This window comes from Mirounga leonina, unplaced genomic scaffold (assembly GCF_011800145.1).
Source record: "Mirounga leonina isolate KUSES-001 unplaced genomic scaffold, KU_Mleo_1.0 Mir_165, whole genome shotgun sequence".
Classification (NCBI taxonomy): Eukaryota; Metazoa; Chordata; class Mammalia; order Carnivora; family Phocidae; genus Mirounga; species Mirounga leonina.
Window position 1 is genome coordinate 14,802,622 of NW_023270415.1, and position 26,306 is coordinate 14,828,927.

The 26,306-nt window shown below is 39.2% G+C and overlaps 1 protein-coding gene across 1 annotated transcript in view; it reads left to right on the forward strand.

Annotated features, from left to right (window-relative positions):
* NKAIN3 (sodium/potassium transporting ATPase interacting 3) overlaps window positions 1-26,306 on the forward strand; it is a 626,030-nt gene that overhangs the window by 586,530 nt on the left and 13,194 nt on the right. Inside the window, exon 5 of the mRNA XM_035011226.1 lies at window positions 4,736-4,796. Coding sequence (XP_034867117.1) covers window positions 4,736-4,796 — 61 coding nt within the window. The remainder of the gene's footprint in view (window positions 1-4,735; window positions 4,797-26,306) is intronic.

Below are 26,306 nucleotides of genomic sequence, written 5' to 3' on the forward strand. Positions count from 1 at the left end.
AAGCAGATAAAAGTGATGTGTGCTTGGACAGGCAAATAATCTTTGTTCTCCATTACCCCAAATTGTGAATCGTGATTTAAGGAAAAGCTTATTCCTCTTGGAATACAAATGTGCTGTATTAATGTCCACCTTAAAAAAATAAATAAAAAAATAAAACTAAAACAAACAAAAAAAACTGCATTGACCTCACATCTTTTTCCAGCTACTGTTCCTTTCTCTATTCTCCTTTTCCAAGACTCCTTGTTGATATCCTATTTTCTCCTGAACCCACTCTGGTCACATTTTTGCCCCATCTTCCACCAGAACAACTCTTATCAAGGTTACCCATGTGCTCCACACTACCCAATCCAGTGGTCAAGGCTCAGTGTTCATTGTCCTTGACCTACCAGAGACCTTTGGCATGGTTGATTGCCCTTGGTTTCTTTGGGGGGTAAGGGGGGGAGAGGGAGAGGGAAAAAGAGAGAATCTTAAGGAGGATCCACACCCAGTGTAGAGCCCGATGCAGGGCTCGATCTCCTGAGCTGAGCCGAAATCAAGAGTTGGACACTTAACTGAGTCACCCAGGTGCCCCACCCTTGCTTTCTTATGTCACTGTACTGACTGAATTCTTAAGTCACTGAAAAGGCTTGGCTTCTTTATGGCTTCTTGACTTCTCCCCAAACTCTAAATCTCAAAATGTTCCAGAACTTCATCCTTTAACTCCCTTCTCTAACTTCACTCATTTCCTTAGTGTTCTAATCCAGCTTTAAATACCATCTATAGATATGCTGATAACCCCCAAGTTAGTAATCACTCTTTATTTACCTGATCAATTTCTCAGGATTGTGTTTTCAGCAAACAACCTTTAGGAATGAGGTAACTGCTCCCCCATCCCACCCAACAAAGAGTAGGCTTCCTTCCCCTTGCTGTAAAAGTAGCTCAATGCTCCTCACCTGTAATGGAACCCATTATATATGCAGGGGTCCATCATGGCCCAAGGGGAATGCATCAGAGATATGAAGCTCATGCTGGCTGCTGAGCACTTTGTCTCTGACCGAGCATCCATGAAACAGTAACAGGCTAACTTGTTAGCTTATAGAATAAAATCCCAAACCCTGCACAGTTCTTGATATTAGGTAGCTATGCTTTCTTTTTTAAGCAACTTAACACCTTAACCCAAATAAATTATATATAGAAGGTTTCTGCTTGCAAACACTCGACTTAATGACTTTCATAAGGATAACGCTCTACACAGAATGAAGTGTGTCAGGTTCTCCCTGCCTCCTATTGATGGCTTTGGCCAAGACCTTTATAGAATCATTTTGGATTTGAGGAAAAATAGACTAACAAAGAACATTTTAGAGCCTGGTACTATGCAGAGAAACTTCTGGCATTCCTTAAGGAATCTCTTAAACTTTAATGCTTAAATCTTGATGTGAATCATGGGAAATTTAGGAAGGTAGTTGGGGAGTTATTTTTGATCAAGGATCCTTTTAGCTTCCCTCAAGGCCACTGATTCTTTCACCCTAAGTCAGGGTCTGTACAAGCTCTTCTGAGTTCCTTAGATGAGGTTTTTCATCCATCCGTTGCACCTGTAAGTGATCCCTTAAGATGCTCATGCTTTTAGAGACAACTCATATCTCTGATTCATTCTTACTAAGATCCACAACTAGCAGGACACACAGCCAGTGGCTGTCGTCCTAATTTCTACGTGTGTGAAACCAAATCCTGCCAATCCTTATACAGGGCCTGCAGGCCAAAACCAATCAATCGCCTAGACAAATCCTACTTACAAAAACTACTCAATCTCTTACACAAGACTAGTTGGAATCTAGTCTTATGTCATTTGCATTCATTTACTATATCAAAAAAGATGGAATTTATGTGGTCAGAATTTACAGTACACAGGAGAAAATCATTTAAATGTCCTATATAGAGATGGATGGGTTTAATGGAAGAGAAGTGTCTTGAAAATTACTGACTCCTTCAAAACTTTATTAAAAGCAGACACAATTGGACTATCCTGGTATTATTTACTTTGCATGTTATTCCATCTCTTGGAGATAAGCAGAAAGCCACAGGGACTATTTTAACTCATATTATGGGAAACCAAGAACTACATAACACTCAGCCATCAACAAATTGGTGATTAACATGATGTCTAGACAGGTTCCCATGAGAATAACATTATTAATTAAGCAGCAGTTTGGTTAATCACGATAGCAAAAGTAATTTTTGGAATAAATATTTTATTAGTGTGCCCATCAATAAAGCAAAAGTAAAAGGATATATGTTAATTAATTCATTTGTGATAATATTGAGATTAAGGCTGGCAATTTCTGTTTGAGGGCCTAGAGAATGAGCTAATATTTCTAGTATGGCATGTCTTTATCTTACTGTTTCCAGCTAATGGTACCGTATATTTCAATTACCTAGCCAAAATTCCTTTCTTGTCATCTATCAAAATATTATTAAGCTCAATTAGTGAATAATTGAATTTGACAATTTTTCTGTTGCTATACATTCATCTGTTCTTTTAAAACTGGGTATCTCCATTTCATCAGTAACAAAAATTTCACTGAATGAGGAAAGATAGTGAGCTGTAACTATAATTAAGACCCCGATCTTACTTTCCATCAGTCAAAAGACTCATTTGGAAAAGAAGTAAATATATTGGCCAGTTCTCTTCAGTACATAGACAGTAAATCTCTCCAGAAAACACAGTTAACCCAATATTTTTAGCATAATCCATAGCCCTAAAACTATAAGGAAGAAATATAAGATAATAAAACTTAAGTAAAAAAAATATATTTCGGAAAAAATTATTCAGGTGAGCTTGCTCTTTTATCTCTATAAAAGAACATCTGTGGAAACTTCCAGGTTGGCAAACACTTAGGGATTTGGGAAAAGTGGTGCACTCGAGAGGCCAAGGAAGCTTTGCACTTTTTCCCCACAACTTGCCCTATGCGTCACTTCCACCTGGCTATTCCTGAATTATATCCTTTTATATATAAACCAGTAATCTAGCAGAAGGCCACAAGTTATATAAGGACACGAAGAACACCTTTAGTGCAGTGAAAGTGATGCATGAAAGCTCAAAGCAAATGTCAGAAAGCCTACAGGAGATCTACAGCAGTGAGTGGGACCGTCAAGAGAATCCCATGACCACTGTAGGGAATAATGACCTCCTTCGGGAATACTACAAAGAGAAATGAGCTGACCAGGCTTTGAGGACCATGGAAAACTATGTAGCCCCATTCAGCGATATGAAGGAAAGAATCGCTAAATGGGTTGGAAACTCATGAACAGTGACAGCACCCCCTGGAGGTGATGCCATATGCCAAGAAGAAAGATGAGGGCAGTATGGCCAAGGCTGAGGAAGAGTTCATCAAAGCCCAGACTGTGTTTAAAGATCTGAACCAGGAACCGCTAAAGGAACTGCCTATTCTTTATAATAGTCTTATTGGCTGTGACCATCTTCCAAAACATCTCCAAGTTGAGGGACATCTTCTACAAGGAAATGAACACACTTAACCACAATTCCTACGAGGTGATGAGCAAACTGGAAAAACAACATTCCAATAGTCTTGTTGGTCCAGGGACCATCAAGCAGCAACAGATACTCTTTGGTTATCTCTTCCTTGGTTTGAACACCTATGGTTTCTAGCCCTCTTAGCTCACCAGTCCCTCTGCATTTTCCTGAAAGAGTGAGAGGAAATTGGTCTCAGCAAGTGAAGAAGAGCTAGCACCTGAACCTGCCCAGTTTAAACAGTCTGGAAGTGAATTCCAAATTCAGGTTCTTAATCTGCAGGCTAGTCACAAACCCTAGATAGATTGTTGTCTGCACTGGGAACTTCAGTCTTTGACACTAGGACTATTGGAAAAGTTTCCTTTCCAAATGTTATTTTATAAGGGGAAGGAGGGGAGAGACTTTAACAACAGAGAGAAAAGTAAGAACACAGACTGTATAATCACTATTTAGGTATCTATTTTTCATCAAAGTACTCAGGGTAATTTTAGACTAGATGAGATGCATTGACAATTTGGTCCTCCAGGAATTGCGGTGTCTCCGGCTCCATAAAATAAGAATTGCCTTCTCAGTATAATAAGTACAGAAAACAATATGAAACGCTAGAAAGACTACACTCTGGCACCTGTATTTATTTAACCACTAGTATCCAAAGTATAAATGATCTCTTCAATGTCATGATATGATTAATGACTTCAAAGTTAATGCATTTTCTTATGATATAATTAACAAAACAATTTCGTATTTAAATAGAATATATTTTCTCAGAACATTTCAAATAATTAAGTAGATGATTGGTATGTAATTTACAATTAACATATTTTGATTCCTTTTATAGCTATTAAATATTAAAATAGTTGTAGTAATAATAAGTGTTGCTATAAATTTCTCTCTGAATAGTCCAAACTTAAAAATATATGTTCTGAATAACCTGAGGTGACTTTAAAGCATAAGAACTGTAAATCCCAAGTCAAAATCTAAGTCAAATATCTAGAAAATGTTTCCCATTCCTGTGTACTCTTTTAGAAAGCTATTGCAGCTAAGTAGTAATAGAGAGGCTTACTTTAAAATCACAGCTATTATTTTTAAAAAAAAGATTTTTTTTCCTATTAAGATTCATAGACTTCATTACTATGTATTCTTTATCTCTATTTATTGGATTATATAGGCTTTTCAATTCTGGACATTTGACATCAATTCTTAAAGTATTTTTTTTCTCCTTTGCAGTTGGTTGGTTTTGTGTATGCCTGTTATGTGATCAGTATTTTCATGGAAGAAGAAGACACCTGTAAGTACTATTATAGCTACCTGTGGGTTTATTTCGGATGAGATATAGCTTCCAAAGCTAATCATTACAGGGCTATGAAAGCTTTCATAGTTGGAATTTAAAATGACTGAATGCAACATGGTAAAGTTACAATCAAACGTTTGCAAACGGAACTGCATACAAAGAAGATGGCATTAAGGATTGAAACTCTCAGTCCCGGCTGTATGTGTGGATGCCCAGAGATGTGGAAGTCTACAGATTGCTGTCATACCATGTCTTAGTAACTTCTCTTCAGAGACCTAAACATAATGTTGAATAGATAATCAGGGATTGTTTTATCCATGATCAATCTTACGTATGCTAGTGCAGAATTTCGAAATCTAATAGCAATGACATCAATACAGTACATCATAGCAAGAATTATATGAATGTAAATTACATAAATGCTCCACAAAACTAAAAATGACAACCTTCCAGGTGAGATGTAAAAAATAAAATTTTTTTTAATGCTGTAAAATAACTAATGAGATGCTAAAAAGCTAAGTAGTGTTTGAGCAGAATACTACCAAAGAAATAAAAGACAGATAGGACCTGAAGTTATGTGGGCAGAGATTTAGCAACCTATGCCAAAGCCTGGCATTTATTGAGTGCCTGCTGATGTATAAGGCACATCTTGGTGCAACTGTTATGAGCTCATGTGATACCAAAGAAAATTTTAGTTTATTTTTAAAAAATAAATCATTATTAGATAAACAAATCACACCCAGCCATCTCAAAGGTTCAGTTATACCATTGCAATTACTGTCTGGGTTATAACGTTGACCCTTTAAAAAAATGAGGATGAGTGTCCAGCTAGCCATGATAACTTCTTTCTAGAACACAACTCAAAAGGGATTTGATGAATGCTTCCCACCAAATAGATGCAGTCACAGTACATGAGCTGGAGTCCAGTTGACAATGAGGATTTATTTAACCAGCTGGAAGAAATATGGGACCCTGAGATTAAACTCTTAGGTAGTGAAAATGTGTGAACATACTGCATTCTATCTTTTATGCTGGCTTAGGGATATTTTATTTTTTAAATACTAGATGAACCAGAAAGTTTCTGACATTTCAAAAGTGCCGTTGCATTGACAGCATTTCCCAGTATGAGGTTAACGTCAGAACGTATATTTCAGGCATTCCATTAGTAGCTCCCCAATCTGACAAAATTAATGCCCAGAAAATCAGCAGCATGCTTCCAACTCACAGCTGACATAGGTTGCACCTCCAAAAACATGAGACCTAAAGGAAATTATTAGAATAAATACTTCCAAAAAAAATACACTGCCTGATAAATCCCAGCTGAATCCCTTATAAAGTAAGTTTGAGGAGGTACCAAATGTGCCTGTTTCTTGTCCTCCTCACTAAACTTGGAGGCTCTCAGATGATGCTCATGCTCCATCCTCCCTTATTGTGTGAGAAAAGGCAGATTAATCAATAGTGTTTTCTCTATTAGAATAAATATATAAAGGACTTTTCCTTGAGGCTTGTAATTTTAAGCAAAACTTGGAAATACAAAATGACACACAAAAGAAAATGCTCATCTTCATTGGGTAAACGATTTTGACTTCTATCAGCCTTCTTTTAAAGTAATAATGTTGGTGGATATGGATTATATTGCTACTGGCAGATATTGTAGTTCCATCAACTTTGGTGTCTTTAATTAGCTTAAGTTTCTCTATAGAAATCTCTGAATCAGCTATTTGAATGCTCATCAAACTGGCATTCAAGCAACTGCTAGAAGCTTATGCTATTAATGGTTTAATTCTAGTGTTTGTGATGAGGGCCATACATTAAGTTACCAAGAGACATCCGGATATAGTAGTTGTGTTACCATCAATTCAAACAAACCTTAGAGTGAGAAAAAGTCTCGGGTGGGTGCCCAAAGCAAAATAAATATGCCCTAGACTGACTTGACACGATTATCTACTGGAAGAAAGACGACAGGGAAAAGCAATCACAAACCTTTTAGTCTGATAGTTCTCAAGTGCATGTAATTTTACATTTTTTATTGAAAGAAGTAGAAATCAAAAGTGCAGTTATAGGGCGCCTGGGTGGCTCAGTTGGTTGGGCGACTGCCTTCGGCTCAGGTCATGATCCTGGAGTCCCGGGATCGAGTCCCGCATCGGGCTCCCTGCTCAGCGGGGAATCTGCTTCTCCCGCTGACCCTCCCCCCTCTCATGCTCTCTCTATCTCATTCTCTCTCAAATAAATGAATAAAATCTTTAAAAAAAAAAGTGCAGTTATAATTAAATTGTCCCAGAGTCTTCAGAAGACAGATGCGAGCAAAGGGAAATGTCTGGAAACCAATTGCAGTGATCTCATAGACTAGTACAATTTGTGCCAACACTTAGCTTTCAGGTGCAATAATGAACTGCCCTTTGGATATGACATTACCCACCTGCAGTCAAAAAAGAGGTGTCTTTTGATTGGTTTTTCCAAAATGTAAACCTACAGTAAGAAAGCAATACTGGTAGCTTTTCAATTTGTCTAATTATACTTCTGGAAAGCTGATTTCTGAAAGGTAACTGCAAATATATAATGTAATGTCACAGTATTTTGGCAGACAATGTATCATTTATCATTTCAATTCCTATTCTAACTAATGAAAATCTCTGCATTATTCAGAATGCAAAGTTAAGCCTTGTTCTTGGACTGAAAGCTGTCTGCCTGCCTTAAAAAATTAATAACAGCTACCGGCTGTCTCTTCTGCACTGCCTAAGTGGTTCTATAGGACTAACATTTCCGCTGATGGACATCTCTGAAGGGTAAAAAATGCTTGAGGAAACATTTATTTCCAGCCACCCATCTTCTTAGTTAGCTTTTGGCCTCTTCTGCTAACTATATTCCTTATAAAGCCTCTGATTGCAGGTCAAAGACAATGAAATAAAAAGCTCAAACAGGGAAGAATGCTGTTTGATGGGGTCAGACCTTCCCATCACTCATTCCAATGAAGAAGCTTATTTATATCTCTCGTTTCATTTTTATTTCTTTTTTTAATATCTATCAATCTCTACAAACACTTTTGTGAGATCAGGATATTTGGAATCTGTAATCGTAAAAACCTGTTGACATCTTGTTTGTGAATTATCTGCTGCTGAAAATGAACTTGTAGGCTTGTTACTATCTTGTCACACTTACAAAAAAGAATGTTTTTAATTCAGGGAACTATGTAGGCAAGGCAAAAGATGCTGAAAAATAATATTAACTTATATAAATATTACCAGGCTTCTTGCGAGGATCTGTTGCTAGCATGACTGCTTCTGATATTAGTTTGCAAATTACACCTGGGACATCTGTTTGGTCTCACAAAGGCCAGTCTGGTTTGCACATGTTGAATAGTCAGGGAAAAATATATTGACAACCCTTAGAGTTAGTTTTTGAAAAAGAAATGAATCTCCCCCAGATGCAGGTTCAATAAATTACATTGAAAACTCGAAATGACTCTTTACGCAACCATTTGACCCTTGCTAGTATACTTTTGGGGAACTTCTCATTGGAAGGAAGCGTGACTCTTGGAAAAACATTCCATACTCTACTGTTCTCGAGGCTTCCTGCAGGCTGGTGTGTATGTATTTGTCTGTCTGCCCATAAATTCCTTTTAATAGCATAAGGTGATATTACCATAGCAATGATGTGAATTGGAAATAAATAACCCTGTCAACCTTAAAAATAAAATAGTCAGTTATCAGCAAAATTCATTTCTTCGGGAATAGCAGAGGAATTGCAGTTTGGGGCAAGCAAATGATGGGGAACCACAGGCAAGTCCAAAGAGACAAAGGGAAAGTCAGCTGGTAATAGGTTGTAGGAGGAAATTAGGGAGGGTTGTTTTAAACAAAAGTTCACTGGAGAACAAAAAAGCATACAAAGTTGCAGCATTTCTCATTAGCTGTTCAGTGTGGTTAGTGCATTGCTGGAGCAGGGAGGGATCTTCCTTCTTTTTCTTAAACGTGGAAGATGAGGGGTGCCTGGGTGGCTCAGTTGGTTGGGCGACTGCCTTCGGTTCAGGTCATGATCCTGGAGTCCCGGGATCGAGTCCCACATCGGGCTCCCTGCTCGGCAGGGAGTCTGCTTCTCCCTCTGACCCTCCCCCCCCTCATGCTTTCTCTCTCTCATTCTCTCTCTCAAATAAATAAACAAAATCTTTAAAAAAAAAGTGGAAGATGAAATTCTTATGTGAAAAATGTCTTTCCTTGTCAAGATAATTCTTATCTTCCTTCTTCCTGCTGATTACACAGCCTGGTACATGCATGAGAACTCCCCCTATCAGTGCTTTCCTGTTCCATTTTAAAGATTTATTGATTTATTTATTTTGAGAGAGGGGTGGGTGGGGTGGTGTCAGAGGGAGAGAGAGTCTCAAGGAGAGTCCCCGCTGAGCACAGAGCCCTCGGGCTTCATCTCATGACCGAGATCAGGACCTGCGCCAAAACCAAGAGTCAGAGGCTTAACCAGCTGTACCACCCAGACACCCCTCTTTTTTTTTTAAGATTTATTTATTTGTTTAGTTTAGAAAGTGGGGGAGGGGCAGAGGGAGAGAGTGAGAGTCTCAAGCAGAATGCCTGCTCAGCACAGAGCTCAGTTCCATTTTAACTGAGGTTTCCTTTATTTATTTTCACAACCCCTATCTCCTCCTAAGAATTTTTCTGAAGAAGCTAATGGGAGGGCAATTGGGTAGTTTGGATGTTAACTTCCCAGCATCCCTTCCTGGCTCTGTAATGTGTTCAGAAACCTAGAGGAGAGTGACCCAAAGGTCGGGCACCAGGGGAAGGAGAGGAAGCAGGAGAGGATGGATGATCCTCAGAATAGAAAACTGTCCATTGTCTTGTGAGCCTTGCAACACATGGACATTTGAAGTAGAGGGACAGGAGAATTGGCTGAGTCAGAAACAGAAATGCAGGTATGATGCTTTAGTCATAGCTAACATTTCAAAGGAGTCAGAGCATCTGTCCAATAAGCCATTAAGAATCTACTGATTCTCAAGATAAATTTCTTTGGGTCACTATACAGTGGGTTGCATCTAACTAACCTTACCACGGTGTAGATTTAGAGCCTGAAGCATCTCCCCTAATTTGATGGGGAGACTTTATCAAATAGCTACAGAATTACTAGCTAATCTTCCTATTAGAATAGATGATCTGTGAGGTCAGGATCTTTATTTTGTTCCCTGATTTAATCCTAGAGCCTAGAAAATGCCTTGCACAAGCATCCCATAAAGAAATGGTTGCTGAATTTATATTGCTAAATTCTCTTGGCCTAGCAACTCATTTTTAAAAATGGATTTCAAAACCCCACGATTCTCAAATTTGATGAAATGATACTGCCTTACATTTAGAATTGAGTGAGATACCTGATGCATTTACAAATATTTATGTTTGGCAAATGGCGATCCTGCATCTCTTTAACAAAATTGAATGATTTTTAGTAATTTTGAAGGTCAAGATACAGGGAAATGGATTAAGCCTCCACTAAACCACATCAGAGCAAGAGCTTGAGTTTGTCAATTCCTGGACAAGATATCACAGAGGGAACAGGGACTTGGAACGTAGATGCACTTACAGAATGAATTCAACTACAAAATCTGGCCAAGGGAACAGACTCACTATCAAAAAGTTAGAACCAACAGGGTGGTGACCTCAGACAGCACCGCACATGGAAAGGTCAGGGAGCACAGAATAGGATCCTAGCTACAGTGCTATGGATCGGAGACAGAATTCCAGTCCTTGGGTGGGTTATTAAGACAGTCTCCTTAATGGATTCATTAATTAACTCAACAGTGAGAATCCTTTCCCAATGTATGTATATATCAAATCACCATGTATTAAACTTTAAATATATCACAGTTTTATTAATCAATTATACCTCAATAAAGCTAAAAAAAAGAAAGACAGTATCCTCTCAAGAAGAATATCATAAACGCCCAAATACCCAAACCAGTAAATCAAGTAGGAACTCTCCACAGGGAGAAGATAGAGAAGCCCTTTTACTAGAACCAGCTCCAAAGTCAATACTAAATTCACCATGAAGTAGAGCCTAGACTGTTGCTTATTTCACTAAATCAGGACTTTTATAATTCAGCCTAACTGGGGACTATCCACAGCCATCTTTTCTAATCTCCTCATCTCCAGCCGCATCTGTTTTCCTAAATCCACCAAACTCTCAGAGAGGTCTCCTCCCTCTGTTGACTCACTAACCTACATACATCCTGCAGATCTTAGCTTAACTATCTCTTCCAAAATTTGGCCATTTTTCTCTCACTCTCTCCAGGCCAAATGAGGGCACCTGTGATATATTGTTAGATGCTTGCATTGCACACTGTACCTTTTCCTTGGAAATATTTAACATAACTGGAATTCTTCGATCATGATATCCCCAGGACCTAGCCCATTTCCTGACATAATGGACACTTTATACATTAGATAATGAGTGAGGGTTGAATGAGTAAGTACGAATAAATGGACTCAGAGAATGTTTGGGATTTCCATTGGCAGAGATGAGGGAGAAAGTGTTTCCTTCTTTAATCTCTGTCTCCATGTATATGAATGACACCACTCCTGACACAAGCTAGAAACTTGGGCCAACTCCTTCATGCTTCACTCACTTCCCACATGCAATCAGTCACCAAATGAGACATTGTCACCTCCCTTCAAGTAACCAACAGCCCTCACATGTTTGTTTGTTTGTTTGTTTTTAAAGATTTATTTGAGAGAGAGAGTAGGGGGGAGGGGCAGAGGGAGAAAGAAACTCAAGCAGACTGCGCACTTAGCTCGGAGCCCAACGTGGGGCTCAATCTCACAACCTGAGCAGAGATCACGACCTGAGCTGAAACCAAGAGTCAGATGCTCAACCGACTGCACCACCCAGGTGCCCCCCCCAACATACACACACATGTTTTTTAACATTCTTCCCAGGGACACCTTCTTCCCCATACCTCAGTGGACCCTAAGCACATCTCTGAATCTGTGCTCAAGTTATGGTTTAATTAACTGCGTTCCCCGCTTATAGCTGGGGATTATGGCTTACTTACCCTGGGATCCCAAGACCTGGTTCAATATCTGGAACATCATAGGAAAACAATGTGTATTTGTCATGCATACATTTGTTATACACACCCCGACATCTTTATGTTATCTTTCATATCTCTTTCCTCAGACCTTACAAGAATTTAAATTACCCATTCCCCGCACGAGAGAAAAAAATCTCATTAATTCACAATAAAGTATAAATGGTTTGTGCACTTATATTCCCTAGAAATTTTCACTGGCTATTTGTCAGGAAGTTGATACCAGCAAGCAAAGAACACCTACTACCCCAGAGCAGGTTTTAATGTGCCATGTTTCCACTTGAAACGGGATGTTAGAAATTAAATGAAGGCGGTCCTAACTCTGCCAATATCTAGCTCCGTTCACATCAACAACTCGAATCACCTGAGGGGATCCCAAAGGCACTCTGGGCTCTAGCACTGCAGCTCTATGGAAGATGTCCGTGCTGGGTGATTATCTCAAGGTGCAATCAAATGCATCACATTTTTTACATTCATTTACAAACGGTAAATACCAGCAGCTGTTAGAACCATCCTGATCTCTCTGCATCAGATTAATAGTCGATGGAGCGTGAAGCATAAGCCTCACCCCTTAAAGCAAGCCTTCTACACAAATGCCAGTCGAGCTCTGGAAGGCACAATCACATCTCTTTACAGGCCTGTTTCAGGCTGGAGCTGAGGTTGGAGCTTCCGTGTTCTCACTGTTACCCAGCAGCCTACTGTGCGTGGCATGCCCTTAAGTTGAGAAGGAAGAATGTGGGCTCTGCCATCCAGATGATAGAAAATGGAAGATGAGGGATTTGGGAGTCAGATGTGATTATGGAGGAGCAGAGTCAGAAGTAAAAAAAAAATCCACACCCTCCTGGCACCCTAAGTGCACAGTGAGAGGAAAAAAAAAATGGGCTGTAAGAATTGTATGTGGATCCTGTGCAATGGTTTTGTTCTGGATTATTAGTTGGAAAACTTAGGAGCCCAGGGGAAAGAGCAACTGACAGTATTCTGATGGGGCTTCCTGTCTCCATTTTAATTCTAAATTCAGTATCCTTACCCCAATGCTTCTCAGTGAGTACCTTGATCCCTCCTTTCTCTCCATCTGTTCCTAAGCTGTCCTGACGCTATAGAGAACTACATGGCCGCATCCACTGGCCCCGATGCATCTTCACAATGTCACCTGTGAGCACGCTTCTCACTCATTCCGAGTCAGCACCTTCTCCAGGTCCCTTAAAAATGCAGTCTTCGAGCTCCCTACCCTCACTTCAGGGATGAGGAAATGAAGTCCAGAGAGGTGATGTGATTCCCAGCACCCTTGTCCTCCTCTGCCCAACACTCTCAGCACGAAGACTCTACCACTAAGACTGTCACAAAGGAAATGAAAGCCAAATAGGCAGGAGTCCCTAGAAATTCCTGGAGTCTCTCTCCCATCAGGACTGTCTATATTTACCCATGATTATTTTCTTTCTGACAGAAAAAGAGGGCTTCATTCCCTCCCACATAGTCAGGCACTCTTTCCATTAATTATTCCTTCTCACTCTCTCTCTTACTCTCTCATTCTCCCCAGCCCCCTCATCTATAACTCTTTCTTTTTCTCCCCTCTTCCTGCCCAGTTTCTTCCTCTTGCTGGATCTTTTTCCTTAGCTTATGAATAAAGTCACAAAATTAAAAAAACAGAAATTACCCAGACCTTACCCCCACACCTGGACAGCTAGCTTTCCCATCTCTCGTGCTTCTTTCCTCCATGTTCAGACTTTTCTACAAAGTAGTTCAGACTTACAGTGCTCACTTTCTCACCTCCTATTCACTGTCAGGCCTTCTGTCCTACATTATTACCGAAAACACTCACTCAGAGGCTGGCAATGACCTCTTAATTGTCAAATTCACTTGGATCTCATCAAGCTTCATTATAATTGATGGCTTTGGTTACTGTTGACTCCTCCCTCCTTGAAAATTTTCTCTTCTGGCTCTCCCATCTCTTGAGTTTTGCCACACAATTCCATCTCTTGGACAGCACTTATTTTACCAATTAAAAGTTACTTCTAATGTCCTTATGCAAATTAAGCAGATTTCTGATGCAGACACAGGTAACAAATTTTGAGTTAGTACTTACCCTGGCTAGTTTTGGAGAGATGACTTATCATTTAGTCCTTAAAATGTTAACTTGCCATCCCTAGTAAATAGCTTATACTCCCACTGTTACACTGAAGCATTTTAACTAAGATCAGACAATAAAACAGAAACATTTTAAAGGCCAACCAATAAAACAGATGTTTATCCCTTTTAGATAACAAAATGGCACATAATATTCTCAAGAGCTACATTCTTGGACCAAATATTTAAAGGAAACCTGATTTTATAATTCCTTTAAAGAAATGTCATAAAAGTAACCAACAATAAAAGGTGCATAAGGAATACTCATCTTCATGTGCTTTTACTAAGTACTTTAGTGAGTAAGAAAAAAGTAATTTAGTGTTCCTTCTGGGAGCAACATTTGGGACTGGAAACTAAGTGAGGTATTTGGGAGTATTCCTATAACTTGGATGCCAGCATGAAAAGAAAGTAGGAGAGCAGTAAGAGAATGTATTTCTTCTTCTGAGTTGTATGAGGTGCAAAGTAAATTAATTCTAAATTATACCTAACCAGCCTTTTAATTTTGTCCACACTTTTTTCTCATAGAAGGAAACAAGAGCGTGTTCTCTCTCTCTCTTTCTCAATCTCTCTCTCTCCCTCTCTGTCTCTCTCTCATTTGCTCTTGCTCTTGCTCTCTCTCTCTAATTTTAAGAAGAGTTAAAAGTGTATCCAGAGAACCACTTTCTTTGCCACATATAGTTCAATCAACTGCAAAGCTGTTAACATTTCCCAGCCCTTATTCGTGGAAGACCACCTTCACAAATTTTGTTATAGCTATGTACAAGCTTGTGCCAGAGACTAGCCAGCTACTCACTAGACCCATTTGTTTGTTCTTCTCTTGGCACATAACTGGACTGCATTCTCCCCCTTCCTGCAGTCGGGTGTCCCTTGACATTGAATTCGAGATCGTGGAAGGTGAGCAAAAGGGATATGCCCACTTCTAGACCTGGCCCCTAAACAACTTCTATATGTGGTTCTTCATGCTCTTCCCCTTTCTACCTGTAAGATACAGACAAACATAGACGCTTTGGAAGCCATGTGTTTAAAATGGTGCAGCTACATTGTTGAAGGGACTAGGGTCACCGAGTCATTTCTTGGAGGAGGGGAGTTGACCATGCAAATTGAGGAGAGGATGATGAGTGCCTTTGAGGCACGAAGCGCTGAGAAGCAGCCCAGAGGGTGTGGTCGGGGAAGGGGTTCCCAGGGGTGGAGACCCTGAAGTAGAAACGGGCAGGAGTTCCACCACCAAAGGGGGAGTGGAACGTTGCAGGTATTCCACAAAATGCCAGTGCCTCCACTGGGCCCACAAAGGTCTCGTGGAGGAGATAGCCCCGAAGCTGAGACCGAAAGGATAAAAAGGAAGCTGTACATTCCTGGCAGAAGGAGGAGCAAGTGCAGAGGGAGTCACTTCTGGGAAGAGGCTTCCAACCAAAGCAAAGGCTTTGACTTCAGCACTGGTTTCACACTGGATGCTCTCAAAGATCAAAAGGCAATCTGGACTCCCCTGGCCGGCTGACTCTGAAAAGACTAGTGAATTAAAAGGTAGATTGTATCAGGGACTTCATTTTAAACCCTGTGTTGAGCAGGAAGGCTATGGGGAAAATGATGAAGAGCACACCATTTTTTTACAGTGGGAGAAAAAACAACACACAGCCTGGACTTCAGTTTTGTTTTCTTTTCCTTTGTTCTATATTTGCCCCATTTTCTATTTATTCACCTACATGTTTATTTGGAAAAGTAAGTTAAATCTGTTTTTTTTTTCTTACTTAAGGAAAACAAAGTCTTTTAGTTACTAGTCCTAAAGTTAAAGCCAACGTGTCATACTGACTGTACTTTCCTTCTGAGACAACAAAGATGCAAGAAAACAGGTGAAGGCCAAAGTTTCTTTAGGACTTCGTCATTGTGCATTTTCGGATGTCCATGAGGGAAGTTTTCTGTACAGGAGATTCTCTCTATATCGATTCAGGGTTTAAAATCACTGTGCAATTTATTAAAGTGACAACACTTTTGGGACGCCTGGGTGGCTCAGTCAGTTAAGCGTCTGCCTTTGGCTCAGGTCATGATCCCAAGGTCCTGGGATCGAGTCACACATCAGGATCCTTGCTCAGCAGGGGGCCTGCTTCTCCCTCTACCTGTCGCTCCCCCTGCTTGTTCTCTCTCTCTCTCTCTGACAAATAAATAAATAAAATATTTAAAGTGACATTTTTAAAACCTGGTTTTTCCTAACCTCTAAAGGCTACATAGAACTTTCACTATTCCATTTATAAATCTAGTACATTTAATAATGACTTTTTGGGGAATTATTTTTATTTCTTTCTATAGTGGTAGAATATACATAATATAAAATTAACCATTTGAACATATTTACGTGTACAATTAAGTGGCAATAAATACATTCACAATGTTGTGTAACCATCCCCAATATCCATTTCCAGAACTTTTTCATCATATCAAGAGGAGCTCTGTCCCCATAAATAATGACTCCTCATCTCCCTCTCCCCGCAGCCTCTGGTAACCTCTATTCTGTCTCTCTGTGTTTACCTATTTACTTTCTGTCTCTGTGTATTTACCTATTCTAGGTACCTCATATAGATGGAATCTTACAGTATTTGTCTTTTTGTGTCTGACTTATTTCATTTACCATAATGTTTTCAAGGTTTATCCATATTGTAGCATGTATCAGAATTTCACTCGTGTGTAAGGTTAAATAATCTTCCATTGGACTTTCAGTTACTATTTGATCTACTCAAATTCAGTAGTCTAAATTCCTTTAAATAATCTGCTCCCACTTACAGTTTAAACTAAAGCCCTTTAAACATTTAACCTACACTCGTGAATTCATTATAATTACCATTCCTTTGAAGCCCTTCAAATATTCACCCTGATAAACAAAACACTCACTAGTTTTTAAACTATTCCAACAAATCTAATAAATCTAATAAAATAAGCCTATGTATCTATTGAATCTCAAATTTTCTTAACTATTACACAAATATAATAAAGTCTCCCCACGTCTTTCAACCTAAAATCACAGTGTAAAATTAATTATCCAATTCAAAATTTGAATTGGTTTTACAGGGTGAATCTGCCAGACCTAATAGAATCTGTCTGATTATATTAAGAATCACAAAGATGGTACATACCAAGTAAACACAGATTATCCCAATGATTACAAAATCCTAATCTGTACTTCATAAAAGAGTTTTAAAACTGTGGAATTGACTTCCTTTGCTCTCTCTATAGTCAATTCCTAGTGTTAGCAATGCATTTCTCCAATAAATAAGCATCTCAAACAATTTGAGTTTGCTAACTGCTGAGGGATTTTCAGCTGGCAAGCAGGACCTAAATTCCACTAATGGATTTATGGGGCTTTTTTCTAATAGTTGGTAGAATAAGAAGAGATCTCATTCCATACCTTTCAAATGTGACTAGTTTAGCACCCCCAACACCAGGACTCAGATGACATTAGATTTCAGTATACAGAAGACTTTGTTCCTATTAAAAGTCTTTTTGGTTGGTTTTATATACGCTAATTCTTTAAAACATTTTAATGTCTTTCCATGTGACTCAACAGACATCCACGTACTTCTTCCAACCATATCACCTGATAGAATTCTGTGTTCATTCTATATTCTAGGTAGGTTACCAATTCTTGTAGACATTTAAATAACTTTAATTGGATTCTTCAATTCTCTCATATCTCCTCTTGTTCCAAGGTCACTGACCTGTCAAGATCCAAAAGTATTTATAGTCCAGACTCAGCACATTATTGTTTAATTTTAAAGCTTAATGAAGGTTAAATAGCTAATTCTTTATTGATTCATCCATTCAAGAAACAGTTATTGAAAGAATTCCGTGTGTTAGGCCACAGGGATACATAGATGAATAAGACTTGGTCCCTTTCCTGAGAGATTTTGTGTTCTAATAAGTGAGCCAAACATGTAAATAATTACAGAACAGTCAAGTGCAGATAATGATCTCTTTAAAGTAAATCACATGCACAAAAAAAATAAGCAGAGCTAATTGTCTCTCAGAACACCAAGCATGGCTACTCAGAGCATGTGAACATGGTCTTAAATGAAGAATATTACATCACCAGGAAGGAAACAAAGAAAATACATCTTAAATATTGGGGGAAATATGTCAAAAAAGCTTGGGAAAACCAAAGAATATTCAAGAAGGCCTAAGGAAAACCTGAATTACACAAGAAGTGGTGAGTAATTGGGTATGTTCAGTTCACCAAGTGAATTGTCGGGTCAGCTTTGAGGGACCTTGAATTCTGTCTTACACCAGTGATTCAGAACCTGTTTCATATTTTAGCACTCACAGAGAAAGCTAACATTTATAGGGCACTCTGTGGTAAATAAATCACTTTTCTCCCAGCAAGAAATGACTGGCCCAGAGGGCTAGCTACCCCGAGCTATACACACACACACACACACACACACACACATGCATGCACACCAGGAAATGAAGGAATCGATATCTTGTCACATCTGTACCTACTCAGGTCACACCAGTTGGGATGCTCTGCTAGATGATGTGGAGTCAATAAATGGGTTTAATCTTGGGAAGAATATGATCAGATTCAATTTTCTTTGAACAGTAATTCAAAGAAAGAAGAAAGGATTTATAAAAAAGATCTCAAAAGAAATGGCATTTTTTTGGATAGAGATTGTCCTAGGACAAGGAGAACCAAAAGTAATAATAGAAGCTATTAAAAATAATAATATTCAAGTGGAAATGTCCAGAATTGTAGGAACATACAATAAAAAGGAATTACAGAGAGTCTTCAAAGTCAACAGGTATTTGTGACTTGATTGGCTAGATTTAAATGAAAATGATAAAAATTTATTGGGTAAAAAACTGGATAACTAAGAAAAAATTAATTAGGTAGGGAAAAAATGATAACTGTTTAGACAAATTCTTAGAACTGTTTTCAGTCCTTACCTTTTTGAGCATTACTTTTCCTCTCAGCCATTCCAGGCTACTTTATTGACCCCAGAGAGATTTTAGAAACGCATTATTCCATTATTTAAAAATTATCTTAAAGTGGGAAGCAACTGTCAGCACTCATTATGGGAACACCTGATTCCTGAGATCTAGACCCAGGAGAGCAACAGAAGCTAGTAAGGCAGCCAAATACAAATGAAAAGGGAGATGTTTTCAGGATTTTCTTTTTTATCTTGTTTTCTCTAGAGTAAAACGGTCCTCCAGATGAGCCCGGCAGTAATGACATGGAGGCCTTCAGCCATCTGAAGTCAGTGAAGTTCAGTGATTCTGAACAGACAGTGATTGAAAAATCACAAAACTTTGAAAAGGCCTTCAGTAAAGCCAAACAGTAGTTAAGAACAGGGAGCAGTCATTCCATCCGACTAAGATTAACTGAAGGGCTAGGAGTGGATCTACTCAGGACGCCTGGGTGACTGAGTCGGTTAGGCATCTGCCTTCGGCTCAGGTCCTGATTCCAGGGTCCTGGGATCGCCCCACATCAGGCTCCCAGCTCAGCGGGAAGCCTGCTTCTCCCTCTCCCACTCCCCCTACTTGGGTTCCCTCTCTCGCTGTGTCTCTCTCTGTCAAATAAATACATAAAATCTTAAAAAAAAAAAAAAAAAAAAGAATAGATCTACTCTAGCAAAACAGAGGGCAAAGGAAGAAAGGGAAAAAAATTATTTACTGTCTTTCAAAATAGGAGGAAAACAAAACTAAAACGTGTGTGCGTGTGTCGAGGGGCTAGGCTAGCAGAAGCAGATGCGTCACAGGCATCTTTATAAAGATGGCACAACTCTTGCAGCTAAGAGCCAGGCGAGAAACCGCAGTAATAGATGATTATTATCAGAGCACCTTGAAGGGACACTGCAGCTAAGTTCCCCTGCAGAAGAATCAAAAACAAAATACTAAAGACGGGCCTTGGGATCCTTACATAATGACTAGAATAAGCATATCACTGCATCCAAAGGAGTAACGCCGAACACGTTATGAAGAAGTCGCTTTTAGCACTTTGCACCAAGGGGATATATTATCTACAAAGAACCCCACAGAGTGTCATGAAATACCGAGAAAAAAGAGAGATCTCCCCTCAGGGTTTGTGCTACTGCAGGGAAGTGGCGGGGTGGGGTAGAGAGTAGGGAATAAAAGCAATGCCAGTCAAAGCTAAACAAGTGGTGATGGAGATGGTCACGTGTGCACTAGGCGGGGCCTGTGCCCTGGATCCACACTCCAGGACTACTTAGCACGAGCCTTGGCGAGAGGGAGAGCGATGCTCCCAAAGGACACTCAACTCCACAAATTCTACTTCCACTGAGCCTTATTTCCTTCCTTGCACCAGGCTTTTATACAGGGAAGCGTACCTTTCCAGAATTTAAAAAAAAAAAAAAAAAAAAATGTTCAGAGAAGATGAAACCTCAGGCTACAAAGTGTGGCAGGCTAGCCGCTCTTTCCAAATAGGAGAAAATCAAACTAGACACAAATTCAGTGTTAAGTTCCTAAAGGACAGACACTCTTCGGGAGAACAGGGGGAAGAGAACGTTGGAATTCTCACGAATCATGCTTATCCTAAGCTAACCGAAACTTCTGGAATTTCAGAAATCAATACTTGATGGGACTGTGTCATCAGAATAAGATAAATGTGCAAATAAGATCAGTAACAGCCTGTCATTTGCTGTATGCTTTCTGAGTGCAGCCCTCCATGGCCACGGTCTCATCTAGGACAACCGCACCGTGACGCAGTCACTGTTCTTATTTTATAGATGAGTACACTGAGGTTTTCCCCAACTCACATAACCTGTAAGATGTGGAACTAATACCTGACCTAGATATTTCAAGTACCAAAGTCCATATGCTTTCCAACATGCAATTATGCTTTTCTTTCCAACAGGATAACAACCAAATTCTTCATAAATAGGTAAAGAAAGAGATATTGGTCACTCACTAGATTAAAACCAGAGCATTCATGTTTAAATATTGAGTGAGAATATAAATTTCTTGCACACTGTGGAGAAAAATAATGGGCTAGCCTATTAAAATTTAAGTGGAGACAGGGAGACACATATAATGTAATACATCCAATGATCTTGCTCCAAATCAGTTGTCTTGTTTTATTTAGCACAGAACACTAAATAGGCAAAACTTACATTAGCATAACAATCTGAAGATCCAATTCAAATACTACAAAACTGTGAAAACAAACTTCTTCCCTAGGCTCTCCCCCCCAAAAGATGTGCCAAAAATGTGACTTTCCTTATTTTCACAAAACCAGACTTCACATTTCTTCCCCATGGTAGTCACATTCAAGAAGACTCAGCCATTTTAGTAATTTCTCAGCCACCTCAGAGAGGAGCTGTCCTCCCAGCCCTGATTCTGAGGTTAAGGTTGATGTGGTGGCATCATCTGTGAGGGGCAGGGCTGAGCATCCACTGAACTGAGCAGTGGTCCCACTGTGGCCTCAACTGTCAACCAGGTCTCACTCTTGGCTGTCAGCACTTTGTGTATAACCCATAGTCAGCCTGGGACCCTAGATCAACTTCCTGAGCACAACTGCTCTTTCCCTTATGTCTTCCATATCTCACACAAAGGTCTCTTGTAGCCAACCCTAACTCAGAAACAGAGAGAGAGGGGAATTCAGGAAATTCCATCTTAGATAAATTGACACATTACAAATCACAATATTTAATGATAAAACTGAGGTATTACTCTTTTGAGTGTATCCTATGGAATCTAAATGACATAGCAATTTAATATCATAATCATCCATTTAAAAAGTACCTGGGGTGCCTGGGTGGCACAGTCAGTTAAGCATCTGACTCTGAATTTTTGCCCAGGTCATGATCTCAGGGTGGTGAGATCGAGCCCCACATTGGGCGTGGAGCCTACTTAAGATTCTCTCTCCCTCTCCCCTCCCTCTCTAAAAACAATTTTAAAAATTAAAAAAATTAAATTAAATTAAAAGTACCTCAATAAGCTTTAATTAAGTTCAAATTTTAAATTGTTCCAGTTCCTTTTGGAACTTGTCCCTCCATTCCACTTGACCCATAGAATTCTGTCCTAATGTAGTATGTCTATCCTTAAAATTTTTTCTTAGCCTATCATACATATGAAAAATTGTTTATAGATTGAAATTTTATTTTCAATAAATGTTATTTTTTGATGAATAAAAGTTCTTAATTTGTATAGCCCCGTTATCAGTCTTAAGTCTTAAATTAGGAAATTTCATGGTTTATTCTTATTTCAGATTGTCTTAACTAATCTTGAGTTGAGTCTTTGCTTTTTCATATACATTTTAGGATCAGCATTTGGGTTAAACTGCTGAAAGTTTTACTGGGATTGCTTTGAATCCATCGATTAACTGAGCCACAGATCAAATTATATCTTTATAGCATTGAGTTGCACAATCCATGAATGTTTTCTATTCTTCTATTTGTTTAAGACACCTTTCATTTCTTTCAATATGTTTTGTTGTATTCAGTGTAAAGGAATTTTTGCAGATTTTTTAGATTTATTCCTATAAATAAAAATTTAATGTTTTTCCTGTGACGAGATTTTAAGTGTTAAAGTTTGTTTTTGGATGGGGTCATACTTACAGTTATTGCCTACCAACATGATTGAGCAAACATAAAAGTATTCATCAATATGTGTAATACGTTTCCATTTGCTCAGTCATGTTGATAGCCAATAATTGCAATTATAACCCAGCCAAAGAAAAACTTAAATGAAAAATGCAACATTTAGTGGAAGATACCTCTTAATGAAATGGAGTGTTTTTTTTTTTCAACTGGTCCATGTATTCATGGATGAGTATTAGTTATTGCTAGGATGACATAGTGTACCTCACATACTTTCAATATGTGGTGCTAGTGTTGGTTGTATTTAGAGAAACCTTGTACACAGAAAAAATATGAGAATGGAAGGACTTTGGTTACAGCAAAGTCATTCAATTATTTTAATTCCTTGCTTCCGCAGATAGTTTTGAGGGCCTACCTTGTACCAGGCACTGTTTTAGGTACTGAGGATATAGTGGTGAACAAAATCAGACAAGATCAGACAAAAATTCTTATCTCATAAAGCTTAAATTGTGGTAAGGGAGTCAGACAACAAATAAGATTTTTTTAAGTAAAATATATAATATAGCATGACAAATAGTGATAAGCACAAAAGAGAAAATAAACCAGGGGAGAAGGAAAGACAAGTGGGGAGGAGTGAAATTATCAGTAGAAAGGCTGAAGATACATGTGAAAAAGTACACAGTGATCTAGTATCAAAACATGTTTTTAAAGTACTAAAATGTATTACAAAATTTTTTTGATAGCAAAAAAATGGAGCCATCTACCTTGTCATTTGTAGCTATTATTTTATCATCACGTGATTATAAAACGGCTATTTTGTTTAGTGCCCTGGAGGATGATACATACCCTCCAGATAAGATTCCGGATGGCTGAGATAAATACCTTTCATGGTAAAGTGGAAAGAAGACAATTGTGGAGGAGGATGAGGGAACCAAGAACCAGAACAGCCTCGGGTACTTTCTCAGGACACACAACATTTTGGAATTAAGGCTCTTAGAATGAGCACCTGAAACTGCACACCGTTTGCAAAGTCTGTACATCTGGGCTTGCATTTCCCAGCTGAAGACTCCTGGTCTTTTAATGCTTCCCCTCCCCGTCCCAAGCACAAGGAGAGGCTGGATGTCCTGGACAGACCTGGGGTTGCTTCCGGACTTTCCAGAATCTCCCAGGGACAGCTCCCAGTGTTTTCCAGACTAAACTGCCAACAGTGACAATGACAGTGATACCAGTTCTCCGTGTCACTACCTGAGACTGAGGGCGACAAGACAGAAATGAGAAGAGCCCATTTCGCGTGGCTGTCACCAGGCAGGAAGAGATAAAAGTGTTGAAACACTCAGCCCAACCTCTAGGACTGAGGACTCTGCTCTCCCGGCCCAGAGCTGACTTATCCTTGAGCATCTCAATGGGCCCAGGTGCTTCCCTTTTTGAGTTACATGTGCTTTCTGAAAGGTGGGTGACACTTTAAACTTCCTGCACCATGAAGAGAACAAGGAATAGCCATCAAGCTCACATTTGGGTGTCATGTGTCTGCTTGAAGGGCTATTCAAGTCATAAAGCCATTTGGGGCAAGCAGTGCCCAGCACACACCCATCACGACGCAGTGCGCAGTCCGACCGTGAGCTGCAATTTGGCACAGCACAGCATGCCCTCTGAAAGCTCAGGTTCTGCAGACAGGAAATGACAGCAGATCAGTGATGCTGCAAAGTAGCTCATTCCCTAGCAGCATAGGCAGAGTTTAGTTGCCAGCTACCTCTGAAATCACTGTTCTTTCCTAAAAGCCCTCATTATCCGCGGGGTGCTGCAAAATCCTATCTGCGTGAACTCCGTTGGTGTCAAGCCTCTACCCTGGCTTTTCTCTTATGAATTCATATCACAGAACAAGTAAACCACAACGCAACAGTCCCAATATTTGAGTTCTTGAAGGCCTGAGCAATGCTTCCTTAAGACATTATTCCCGGCAACTTGTGCAATCAATGTTTATTAGAACAGTCTCCTACCTAAATAGCAGGAACAATGGTAGACCAGGAAGCAAGTTCAGAATAAATACATTAATTGGTTCTCATCTTCCTGAGTCTTTTCATTGCTCTGCAGCTAAAGGCACTGTTCCAGGGCCTCGGTGTTTCTTAATTCAGTGACAAGGTAGCAAGCAGCTTAACTGGATCAGAAACAAAACACCTATATTCAGGTAATTATTTGGTGAATATAGTTAAACCTGGGGCAAAGATGATAGCTTGCACTCGCACTGGAAATGGCATTGCTTTAGGCCTGTATTTATACAAATGTGCTTGCTGCTTTAGGTGTATAAAGTCAATCGGGTTTGCAATGTCTGAGTGAGGAACCAAGTCAGTAGCACTGAGTTACCAATTGGAAACTTCATTTATGACAAAAAGTTTCCTGTAGTCAAATCGAAAAGTTGCAATTGGTTGTGTATCTTTTACAAATGGAAAAAAACTCCAGATCTGTACAGTGAGATGTTGCTTTAAATCTAGAGTAGATTTGTAATTCCTTCAGGTCAGGGAAAATCCCCATCAGGCATATGGAATGGCTAAAGTAACCATAAAGATATTTGGTTACAAGGAACATGATTTCTTCCAAGAAGTCGCTTGGTTGTGCTGTGAAAATGTTCGGGGCGCCTGGGTGGCTCAGTCGTTAGGCATCTGCCTTCGGCTCAGGTCATGGTCCCAGAGTCCTGGGATAGAGCCCTGCATCAGGCTCCCTGCTCAGCAGGAAGCCTGCTTCTCTCTTTCCCACTCCCCCTGCTTGTGTTCCCTCTCTCGCTGTGTCTCTCTCTGTCAAATAAAATCTAAAAAAAAAAAAAGACAATACAGAATATACGGAGTATACAGAATTCAACTTCATTGTCCTTCAAGTCACACAGCAAACTGTTTCCCCCACACCCACCCCCTTGCCTCCCCACGCTTCCTTCTGTCTTTCCCACATCTTCCATGGCCCGTCACCCTTCTGCCAAAGATCCCCGGTTGGAGTGCTCGCTGTAACAACTACAATTACAGATTTCGTGGAAGTTTCCTTTCTAATCTTCTTGTTCCAATAGCTCTGAAAACCTGTCTATGCCTTTATTGTTCCTTCTCATGTTTTGTTGAAATTCAGTTTTTTTCTACTAGAAAAATTCCTTAATTCAGCATCTTCTTACATCTTTCTCATGAAAATGAATTTTAGAATGCATAGTTGCTTTACTTTTTAATCATATAATATGACTCCCTTATGGAAAACTTAAAAGCCGAAGGTCTTTCCTACTGAGTTGTTTTCAAGTTTTTTATTTAGTCATCTTTAAAAAAAAATTCTTCGTGTTTTAAAAGCACTTGACATCATTAGAAAAAAAAGAGAGCTTTCAGAATCTGTACACGCACCCTCCATTTATGCTCCAATTTACTCCTTTACTTGAACTATTTTTCCATTCTGGCAAATGGCAAGTATTTGCATATATATAAAAAACATTTTTATATAGGAACATCATTATCTCATGGACTTGTAGGCTTCTGTTGTCAGAAAGCCACATTGCATTCCATCCATAAAGGATTCTTGATGTTTTCAGTTTCTTAAGTACATACCTTTTTTTTTAATTACCTACTTTTCAATGATTCTTCCTTAATAGTTATATTTTTTGGAGGACTTGTCTAGTTCCGGAAACTTGATAATTTAAGTTTTACCAATATGTAATATTTAATACTAGAGATTTGAAAATTTTACCTCACACTAGAATTCTGATATGCAGAGAAAGTGTAGCTCATTTATTGTGCCATCCAC